Source organism: Arvicola amphibius, chromosome 1 (genome assembly GCF_903992535.2).
Source record: "Arvicola amphibius chromosome 1, mArvAmp1.2, whole genome shotgun sequence".
Classification (NCBI taxonomy): domain Eukaryota; kingdom Metazoa; phylum Chordata; class Mammalia; order Rodentia; family Cricetidae; genus Arvicola; species Arvicola amphibius.
The window spans coordinates 37464619-37476361 of NC_052047.1; the positions used below are offsets into that span (position 1 = coordinate 37464619).

Sequence of the window (11743 nt, forward strand, 5' to 3'; positions counted from 1 at the left end):
TGGTATTTTTATGTCTCTGGTCTCCATAGACATCTGCTACACACACACACACACACACACACACACACACTAAAAAAATCTTCAAAAACATTCACAAGCTTCATCCTGATAATCATTTAAAAGGTTTTGACATCGAGATTTTTAACCAATACAGAACAGCATCAGAGACAGTGATGTCCATAGAACTGAACTGAACTACATATTGCTTTATTCAGAGAGAAATCTGAACTCTAGAAGTAAGAAAGCTGGGAACCGTTTGAGGCCAGCCTTGGCTACACATTGAGTTCAATGTCAACTTGAATATATGACACCTTGTTTGAGAAACATAAACAGAAGAGAAAGGAAAACAAATCAAAGCTGAAATCAAAATACCTAAGTCTAAAGGTGTTCGTTTATTTTCTGACTTGTTACCTGTGTATGCGTACTGAATTAGGGACCACAGTGAGTTCGGTTCCACACCTTCCATCTTTATTTCCTCTTGCCTTGCCTCCCTGACATCATTAGTAAACATAGCAGCGAAATAGTCGGAGACAGAGGAGAGCACCAGCCTGAGGATGCATTAGAAAAGAAGTCAATGAGTACATTAGAGCCGGGCGCTCATTAATAAATGCATTCTCTTTGTTCATCTGGCACGCACAGGAGTACACAGTACCAGCAAATGTACCGTACATTTGACAAACCCCTTTGTGCTCTACTTCCTTCTTTTGAATAATAAATTACTATTACTGAAAATTTCCTGCTGAGGTAAATGGTTTTCCTATGCAAACACCACTTTATGACATCTTTTTAAAAAAAGTTATAAGTACTTGGTATTAAGTTGACTGTATATAATATGGAAAGAAAAATATAAAGGTTATTTTTCTTTTTGCCAGTTTTGAAAATAACCTAAACCATTTGGGACAGAAGTGAACATGCAGAACATATTTTAAAAATGGTGTCAGCAAATTTTATAATATTTCGAGCTTTTAATACTTTTATTTCTTTTTGTTACAGTCTGGTATAGTTAATGAGAAGGTGGTAAATACTATAGAACAATAGGCCAAAGACAGATGGTGTCACTCTGGCAGAGACCGGTTGCCTAAAATTATTATTATTAAGGGAGGTGGAGACTTTAGTTCTGGAGGTGCTGGGATAGCACTCGGGAGAAGGAGCTCACGGTAGTGTCTAGGAAGCATGAGGGCTCTGTGAGGCTACTGCCAGGGAGCAGGGACAGCGGAAGGATGGAGCACCAGAGGGGCAATGGTAAGCTGGGTTGCCACTCGCAGTGACCTGGGAGTCGCTGAAAGCTTTTCAGTGCAGGGGCGGAGGGAGCAGAGGCTCATGGGGTCATCTGTGTGAGTGGTGGTGTCAGCACATGCCTGGTGAGATGATGAGCTCATTCTCAGTGCGCCTGGGAAATTCACGTTGAAATCTCTTCTCTAAGAGACCATGTTCATAACCCAGGCTTTTTATCACACGAATTTGTCAATAAATACATGCTAATTGACAGCTATAAACTCAAGGGTTTTACAAAAACTTTTGGACAATGCTAATTGCTATTGACATAAAATAATCTTTGTGATCGTAGTGGTAATTAACAACAAATAACTTAACGAATATAAAATTATCAGAAGAAAATGAATCTTTCTTTCCTAAACATTTTTCTTTCTTTTTACCTTAAGGAATATGTCATTTGTGTTAAAGGATCCCCACCTCCACTGTTATTTTTCATACTTCATAGAGATCAGCAAAAACAAAATTAGGGAATACATAAGGATTTTAAAATCTGCTAATGAGCAGGAGTGTGCCTAAGTGGTCAGGGTACATGTTCAGCATGCAGGCCTGGGTTCAGTTCACAGCGTTAAAAAAAGAAAAGAAAAACTGTTAAGATTCCGCAAATTCTATTCTGTGAGATGCTTTGCTTTTGGCTATCCACAAACTCTAATTTCCATAAAGCTTATTTAAAGCATTTAACAAGTATTTAATATGCAGGAAAACTGTTTATTGTAGCTGATATCTACAACAAACAGTATTGACTGATGTGAGGCTAACGCCTGTGTTTCCGCAGAAGAAGACAGGGATGTTTATGTTGAGTAATCTCGTGTGTGGTGTTCTTTCAGACACTCTGAGTTGGATCTCTTCCCTGAAGCCTAAGGGCTAACTGGGGTATGTCATCTCACCACATATAAGTTACCTAGGGACTGCTTCACACGGACAGAAGTTCTCAAAGCCGTTACCTGTGAGCTGGAATCCTACGATCGCCAGCGACTAAAATGACATCGCACAGTTGCTTATGTCTCAAGTAGTTCTCCATTTTTTTAAATGTTTGCTCTGCATGGTTAAGGGCTTGGAAGAATTCATCGGATGAACATGGCTCCATAGTATGGCAGGATGACAGTGTCTGACTGCTATTGGAAGTCCTGAAACAAGAAAACACACGTTTTAGACAATCACCATGTCATGAAAGTTTTCCCCACTGTCCCTGTAAAGCCTTCACATGCAATATAAGAAACAATGTCGCCAGTCAATATTAGAGGGTAACTACTCATTGTCTTAAAGATGTTTCTCTGTGTAGGGCCTCACAGCATGACCCAGGCTCACCTCAGACTCTAGCCATCTTTGCTTCAGTGTATCATGTCTGGACAAGTATGTATGGCTTACTACTTTGTGTTTTAAAATCAACGATGCTTGGGTAGTGTGTCTTGTTAACACATGAATGAAGGTGCCACCCACAGCTAGAGCTACACATATTCTTTGTGCTGCCATTTTTGAGTTCTCTGGTGAACCCTGGGACTCTGCTGAAAAATTGCCGAGCTATATTCATACTGATGGATGTTATCTCCTAATAGATTTAATGGTGTCATTATTATTTTATTTGAGATACAAATTATCCTTTACTTAATATGGATTATTTTCAGCTGGGCAATGGTGACACACGCCTTTAATCCCAGCACTTGGGAGGCAGAGACAGGCAGATCTCTATGAGTTCGAGGCCAGCCTGGTCTACAAGTGCTAGTTCCAGAACAGGCTCCAAAAACTACAGAGAAACCCTGTCTTGAAAAACAAAACAAAAACCAACAAAAAAGGGCCATTTTCATAGGTTATCAATAAAATACATTATCATATAGTTGTATGGCTGGGACAGCCTATGGGGCCACTGGCAGTGGGACCAGGATTTATCCCTAGTGCTTGAATTGACTTTTTGGAGTTCATTCTCTTTGGAGGGATACCTTGCTCAGTCTAGATATAGTGGGGAGGCATTGGTCCTAGATGTACAAGACTTAATTGACTCCCATGGGAAGCCTTATCTTCTCTGAGGCGTGGATGGGGGGTGGGGTGGGGAAAGGCTGGAGGAGCAGGAGGAGGAGAGGGACTGGGAACTGGGATTGGCATGTAAAATGAGAAAAGACTGTTTTTAAAAAAATTAATTAAAAATGCACCATCATAAAAAACAGCATTGTAAATAACTTTCTCAAAAACTCAGATAACCAGTAATATATATTTAAAAAGCTAAACTAGTTTAAAGTAACTTGAAGGGCTAGAATCCAGGGCACGTGTGCCGGAAAGGACCACCATATCTGATTGTCTAGGACCATTTGAGTCAGTCAACACCCAGGCAGCATTTAGCTTAGCTCTTATTTCTCAGCAGCTCTGTGGAATGCTTTATTGAATTATACTTCGGCATATTGGAAGGTAATTTTCTTAATATAACTAATAGCCCTATCAAAAAAGAAAAAAAAATCAGATCTCTTACTTCTTAAAGTACGAGCATCTGGAATAGATAAAATTAATAAGTTCCTTGCCAAGAACTATCGAGTTTGTTCATGCTTGTAGAGACTGCTGTTTGGCAAACGCCTTTTCCTCCTGGGAGGCAGCTAGACTGTATTCCCAGCCTGTCCTACACAGGTGTGTTCTGAGGGAGAGGCAATGCATATATTAGGATCTTAAGAGTGGGAGAAAAAACACAGTATCTAATATTTATAAACCACAAATTCTTCCAAAATCAAAGTAAAGGAAGTATTTCTTTCCTAGGACTCTGATCTTTGTGCCCCATTTCTTATGCTTCATCTTAAATTAACAGTAATGACTAACCAATAAGCGGGCTGAAAGATCTGAGTCATCATCCAATCATAAACACTAAGCAACATTCAAATTTAAAAGCTCAGTCATCATTAATACTATCATCATAAGTGATTGTCTTCTCACTTTGATATTGAGAGACTCATGGAGAGAGCATCCTGTCCACGGCTTTACGGAACTGACAGTGTGAACATTTCCGGCTCTGTCTTTTCCTCGTGCTTTAGTTTTGAGAGTTGATTTGAAGAGTACTGAAGAACAGTTTAGGAAGGTTCTAGAGTTGTTACCCAATAGCAACTGGCCATTGTGAATCCATTTCAATTAAGAAAAACAAACACAAAGTTTTAATTTAATAAAACAAAAAATTCCTTTTTTTAGTAGTTGGAATAGTCATACTTTAACTAAACATCCAATGTAGAATCCCATGGGACTGGTGGCTATCAAACCAGATGATACATGGCAGCATTTCCATGAATGCATGAAGTCCTATTGCACAGTGCTGATCCTGAATCCCACAGACCTGGGCTCAGCTCCTATTCAGTCACTATATATAAATAATCTCCCTGGGGACATATTTTATTTCTAAGCCTTACCTTCTTCACCATCAAAATAGGAGAGATACACAGTATTTTATTTTAGAGGATTACTTGTAGAGGATTATTAGATGAAACAATGCATGCACAGTCAACTGAGGTTAAGTTCACAATCAAGGTACGTCACTGGCGGGAGAGGTCATTTTGCTGTGGACAACGGAAGGCCTGCTGTCCCAACCTTTTCCTGACATAGTGCTGTCTCTTCGGTTGTCTTTTAAAAGATGATCCCCATTATTACTGATTTCTATAACTTAATTTCCTACTTCCTCTTTAAAATGGCCTTTAGTAAACCAAGCAGGCATCCTAACTGCCAACAGAAACATCTGGGGATAGGTCATTGTGGAGCATGTAAAACATATTTCTCTCTGTTCTGCTTGATTGCGACAGCAGAGGCACTTCCTCTGCCTAGTTTTGCTTACAGGATATTACTAAGATGGCAAACCATATTTCGAAGAACGGGACCAATGGCTCACTTGTGGGAGAGCTTCACTGCAACGAATGACATATTGGTGAGTACTTCCTGGCTTCACTCTTAGGCTGTGCCACTGAACCAGGAACTGACTCTAAGTCAGGACATGGCTGAACACAAAAGAAGAGGAAAGAACCAAAAGATTCGGATCACCAACTGTTCGTCCCTTAATTCTCAAGGTGTGCACTGTGACATCAAGACGCCGCAGGGATACTTAGAAAGGACCCTTGGTGAAAGGGTCTGGAATTCGAACTCAAGTATTATAAGGCGGGAAATACGTAACTGGCAACATGGCCCAACGCCTGTAATTCTCCAGATGTCACAGGTACCTGCATGTGTATATACATACAATATGTGCATTACACCCCTCTCTACGCCCCTCTCTCTCTGGATACGATCACACTATGTAGCCATGGCTGGCCTGGAACTCACTATGTACACCAGGCTGGCCTCAAACATGGAGACTGTTGACCTCTGCACCCCCTACTAACAGGATGAAAGGCATGTGCCACCATGTCTAATACAGTAGAATTTTTAAACAAAGTAATAGTTTTATTGAAGCTTTAAAAATTAAATCACAAAAATTATTCTTGATTTTGAGTAGAGAAAAAGCTGCTTTGAAACTATGGTTAGTCTGCCTAGCTCTCTCTCTGCAGAAGTGATTGATGCCTGGCACCTGCATTATAGCATGTGACATCTAGAGTCTATACCTCTGTAAAAGTGCAATTAATGAACAGTGAATCTTTCAGCATCTTTCACAAATACTCATAATCACGAGTATAAAATAAAATGCAAATTTATTAGTGTAAGCTATCAGTCTTTAATTTTTTATGTACACTGTTCAGCATACTTAATGAATGCCCTAAATCTATTAAATAATTTATGAGGAATGTACAGATAGCATCATACAATTTTTATTTATAAGCTACTGACAAAAGCCAGGAGTGATGGTGCATGCTTATAATGCCATCACTTAAGAGGTAGAGGTAGAGATAGAGGTAGGGGGACTGAAATTTCAGTGCCAGCCTGAGCTACATGAAACCCTACCTCAAATCTATAAAAAAAAAGTGAAGTGGACAAAAAATAGAGGTATAAAATAGAAGTAGAAATTTAGATGGAGAATTGTGACTCCAGATGAGCAGCACATGCTTCCCCAGACAGCGCATGACTGACGCATGCTGGAACACAGCGGGAGAAAGGATTCTGGGTGTTTGTGAAGGCAACAAACAGGGGAAGCTCGCAAGGGAATGAGAAGGAGGAGGCTGTGCTGTCCACTTCAGAGAGCGCTCCCTTCGCCCATCCAGCTACTGACCAGCCCTGGCCCTGCTTAGCCTCTGAGACAGGAGCATTCAGGGTGGCACGGCCATCAACAGGAGTTCTCCCTCCTAAGGACAAGGCAGTTGTATGAAGAATTCTGTTGAGAGCTCCAGAATTATCTTTAAGTCTGGAATTGCAGTTCAGTGGTAAAGCCCATGCTTAGCAAGGGTGAGACTCTGGGTTCACTACCTAAGACCCCTCAAAACAAAAAACACCTTTGTCCCTTACCTTCTCAAGGAAAACACATTTCTATTTGGGGACTTTTCCCCACCTTCTATGGACACTAAAGCAAGGATATCTGTGGCAAAAGGTTAAAATGATTCTAAGAATCATAAGGAACCAGTACGAAGGGGAAGGCTCAACAGGCATAACACTAGAGAGAATTAAAATGGCAATAATCTTTGTGAAATGACTTTGACAATACAAATCAACCTTAAAAACACGAGGCATCCCCAAGTCTCTGTCCTGAAGAAATAATAATCTGTGTATACAAATATTGATCCACAGGGAAGATTTACTAAAGATTGTTTAGGGGGAAACTACTACAAATAATCTAAATATTTGTTAAACAAAAGATGTATCTATACACAGAACCATGTTAAGCCTCCCCCGGCCCCCACTTTCTTTTTTTTCTTTTCTTTTTTTTTTTTAAGACAGGCTTTCTCTGTGTAACAGCCCTGGTTGTCCTGAAACTCACTCTGTAGACCAGGCTGGCCTCGAACTCACAGAGATCTGCCTGTGAGTGCTGGGATTAAAGGCGTGCGCCACCACTGCCTGGCATGTTAACCCACTTTTGAAAGACTGAAGATGGGGTTAGGAGAGGGCTGAGTCAGGGGAGGGCCCACTCAAGCACGAGACCTGAGTGTGGATCTCTAGCACTAGCACCCCACTAAAGATGCCTCTGTAACTGTAATCTTTCCTTACTGCCCCTGCACCCCTAGCACTGAACCCTGTGTTGCAACTCTTGCCTTCCCATCCCCTTTGTAAATATAATAACTTTAAAAAATATATTTATTTACTCCTTTTTCGAGTTTATAATATAATTGCAACATTTCTCCTTTCCTTTTATCCCTCCAAACCCTCGCATGTACCCTTCCTTGTTCTCCCTCAATTTCATGATCTCTTTTTTCATTAATTGATATTGCATATATATATACATATGTATATATAAATATATATTCTTAAATATAATCTGATCATTATTTTATGTGTGTGTATGTGTGTACATATGTGCACCGCATATGTACAAGAGCCTGTGGAAGTCAGAAGAGGTCACTGGATCACCTAAAACTGGCTAGTGTTGTGGACAGTTATGAGCCAGCATGGGTATTGGGAAATGAACCTAGGTCTTCTGCAGTAAGTGCTCTGAATTGCTGAGCTATTTCTCCAGCCCCACGTTAAGATAGCATCTTATTATATAGTTCAGATAGGCTGTGAACTCAATCCTCCTGCCTTAGCCTCCCAAGTGTGGCGATTACAGGCATAAGCCACCGCTATTCCCAACTACAATTGGCCTATTAGGCTCCAGGCTTTTTAAAGGAATGATACTTTCTGACCACATTTTATTTTACTTGTATTTAATTTGAATCTGGTCAGGGAGGTTTTAAGGTTTTAGAACCATCCATGAAAATGATGACACACATGTGCCTGTACACACACACAACACACATTGACCATAACCGTGGAACTTGAGGAATGAGAATACTAACAGAACATAGACTAAAATGATTTGTCAAAGAATATCAGAGGCAGAGGTGACAGGTAGCCCGGTGGCAAAGGGCAGATAAACCTCTGCCTCGTAGGTTCCCTTGCCTATCTTTCTCCAAACTGTAAGGGATATCCTTTCTGTGTGCTCAGAGCTTACTCAGCTCTGAGTAAAGAAAAGCCTGGATATGAAGCAAATGGCACAATTAGTGTACCTCTTATTCTGGCGGTGAAGACTTGGTCACGTGGCCACAACTAGTTAGAAGAGAGACTCTAAATGGAGTCTCTACCCGAGTGTAGCCATGTGTCCGGCTGAAAGTCAGTATTGTAGAGCTAGAGGATAGACTTGAAGTTATAATAAAAAGTACAGTAGGCGGTGGTGGCACACACTTCTAATCCCAGCACACAGGAGGCAGAGGCGGGTGGATCTCGGAGTTTGAGGCCAACCTGGTCTACAGCGAGTTCCAGGACAGCCATAGGCACACAGAGAAACCCTCTTTAAATGGTTTAGAGCAATGGCAGAGAAAGTGGTCAGAGGCCAATGCTCAGGGCTGACTTTTCGGCCAGAACACAGCTAACAGAACATACTTCTTGCATGGGAGACTTGTAGCCACTGCCTTCAGCTTCCACATCCATGATGGATGTTGGGATTCTGATTATGCAAAACCACTCAGCTGTCCTTTCCCTATCCTAAAAATCCAAAAATTCTGTTTAAGTTCTGATCTCTCTATTGACGACTGTTCAAAGAAGAAATTATTATGTTCTATGTGCGTCCTCACTGCATCTTTAATATTTTCAGATATCAACTTATTATGTTCAGAAGGTTATGTATAAGAGTCTGAAGACCATCACTGCAATGGCGCTTTGATTTGCTTATAGTAGAAAGACGACCCCTTAGAGAACTTTGGCCATTTAAAAAGCTGAGGGTAACAAATGTATCCCCGTGACAAAGGTTAAAAACTCCACCAGAAGACTGACAAGCATAAAAATTGGATACATTTAATCTAGAAGAAAGTGGAGTCATGAAAGACAAAGCACATTCTAAACGCTTACATGTCCCCCTCAGACCTAAAAATCAGACGTTTTCTTTTATTTCATACATTTTACTGTATAAATAGTACTTGTTTTTAAAGTTAAGTCTCTGAAGATGTGAGTTTTCCATCCTTCACCATGGTCTTGATCAACATGTTAGTTTTATATTCCTATAAATAGAAATATCAATTCAAGATTCTTGAAGAATATACAATAGCTACTTACTGTATATTGAATATACAATATATTCTTTCATAAAAGAATATAAAAATATTTTCTCTCATAACTAACATTTCACCAATATAATTCAATGTGCACATAAAAAAGGGGATTCAATTTTAGTATTCATTGGTTACATAAACCACCTGTGATGTAAGGAAGTGTGCAAATTTTCCCAATATTACACATGTGCATAAATTTGATGCTAACATAATTTCCCTGGGTAGTAGATAGATGGCAATATTTTCATAACCTAAGCTGGCAAAGAAATAGATGTTTTGTGTTTAAAAATTGTTTAAATATTCTCAATATATTGATTTTTTTTCAAGGGGAATAATTATTTACTTTCACACAAAAATTGGTAAAAATCATAAAATTAAAAATCTGATGTTTTATTTATGGCAACAAATACCCCCCCCCCCAATATAACAGAATCATGTTTGTTCAGTTGATGTCAATATTTAAAATTATTGATGGCTACTCTCCCCTTAGGATAAAGCCAAGTCATAAAGTAATCAAATTTTTTTTTTAAATTAAGTACACTATTTACTTAAGGAAAGAGACTCTCTTCCCTCCATTCTACAGATGGTTACAGATGACTGGCCTATGTTTCTATCCTCTCACAGCTCGGAATTCCACATCTGAGGGTGAGAGGAGGAGAAGGTGGTGACTATTCCCAAGCATGAGACGTCTGAATACATGAATGCATTTGATCTCGGTTCTTCTGAACGCCTACGCTGACAATAACCAACTTAGAGATTATAATAATCAAAACCTGCAAAGAAACTTTAAAGGGGGAAAAGTAACCAAATGCCAAGTGAGAAGCCATCTGTGCCTTTACTATCTAGGAACGCTTCAGAGTGAGGATGAGTCAGAAAGACAGCTTTAACTGGTTACCTGGCGTGCCGGACTCATTGAGAAAATCCATCTCAAAGAAAAGAACGGTTCCAGGAGAGGAGGAATAAAATCATCATGAATTTATCAATGCTTTTCCCCTATTATAGTTCTTCTAACTCGTTTTCCTTATCTCCTTTTTGCCAGTTGACCACATCCAGCTCCCACCCCCTACATTCCCTTAAACTTTCCTAAAAGATTATCTTTCCTTTCCTTAAACAGCATGGATTTCAGTGAAAAGTGAGTGTAACGGGAATTAGTAGGTGTTAGCCTTGAAAGAGACATGCTACTTAGTATTCTCTGTCTTAGTCTCGAGAGCTGCAACACAGACAGGACAAAGAGAAATAACCACAGAATTAGTATTGACAACTAAAATGGTGTCAAAAACTGGGAACTTCAATGTGTGTCTCATTGAAAACCTTTCATGTCATCCAATTAAAAATGACTCCACAACCTATTTTAATCCAAAATATCACAAAGACCTCTACCGTAGGAATGCTATGTAGTTTTACTGTAATATAGAAGGCAGACCAATAAAGCCAGGCAACGATGTCTAAAGAAGCAGCTATATATTATTTTCAAGGCAGAGCCAGACCTCTACACGGAACGCAAGGTGTTTCAAAATGAAAGCTATGTGTTGCCTTTAAATTTCACGGAATGAATGCTGAGACATTTTCTGAATCCTAGCAAACGTACATGTCCATACAGGGATGCTATTCATGTGGACAGAACACAGGAAGCAGGTGCATGTACAATCACAGAGCTTAGCTGGTAAATATTCAGTTATCCTCAAAGAACAGAGACTACACCCCACACCCCCCCCCCCCCACCTCTGACGGGAAGAAAATAATCAACCTGCTCGAGCTGGAATCGGATTCATTTTCCTCTTCGCTAGTGCCATCGTCCACTTCTGGTCTATCCAGCCAGTGTGCACCAGCACAGTCTTCTGCGGTAAACTCAAATGCAGGGACTTCCGAGGTCGATGCCATTGGCCAAGAAGGTGAATTCTGGAAATCCAGTTGGCTGGACCTTCGGTAACCAATTGAAGCCAAAGGCAACTGTAGGTTACATGGATCTAAAAACTTTCTCCCACCGTTTGCTCCAGTCTGTCCTCGGTTCCAAAATTCTCCCTGCTGGCTGTCAACTGAAGAATTAGATGACGCTTGATGGCCAAACCACCTCCATCTGATTTTCAAAATCTGTTTCACATCAAACTCTTTACGAGAACCAGACATCCTCAGAGAAACCAAGTGATCGTCTAGGCAACGGGCAAAAAGCACGGCACACAGATTTGTGCATCCAACCAAGACAAGAGAAGTATATTTCCTGTTGTATACAACAAGCAGCTCCAAAGGAAAAGAAATCGTTCATATATATATCTACATTTACTTTCATCCCAATAGATCAGACTGTAAAGAACAAAGGATAATGAATAAAGCCGAGCCGCGGTGGAACATTC

At 40.1% G+C, this 11743-nt stretch overlaps 1 protein-coding gene across 3 annotated transcripts in view; it reads right to left on the reverse strand.

Moving 5' to 3' along the window:
* Klhl5 (kelch like family member 5) overlaps positions 1–11534 on the reverse strand; it is a 44659-nt gene extending 33125 nt beyond the window's left edge. Inside the window, exons 1-3 of one of the 3 annotated variants that reach the window (XM_038332739.1) lie at positions 11140–11534; positions 2217–2399; positions 412–548 (exon numbers count right to left, since the gene is read on the reverse strand). In XM_038332739.1, the coding sequence (XP_038188667.1) occupies positions 412–548; positions 2217–2399; positions 11140–11519 (700 nt within the window). In that variant the 5' untranslated portion in view covers positions 11520–11534. Of the gene's footprint in view, positions 1–411; positions 549–2216; positions 2400–4185; positions 4296–9192; positions 9277–11139 lie in introns of those variants that run through there. The other 2 variants (XM_038332728.1, XM_038332718.1) reach the window with 2 other exon arrangements.
* Between the last annotated feature and the right edge of the window lie 209 nt (positions 11535–11743).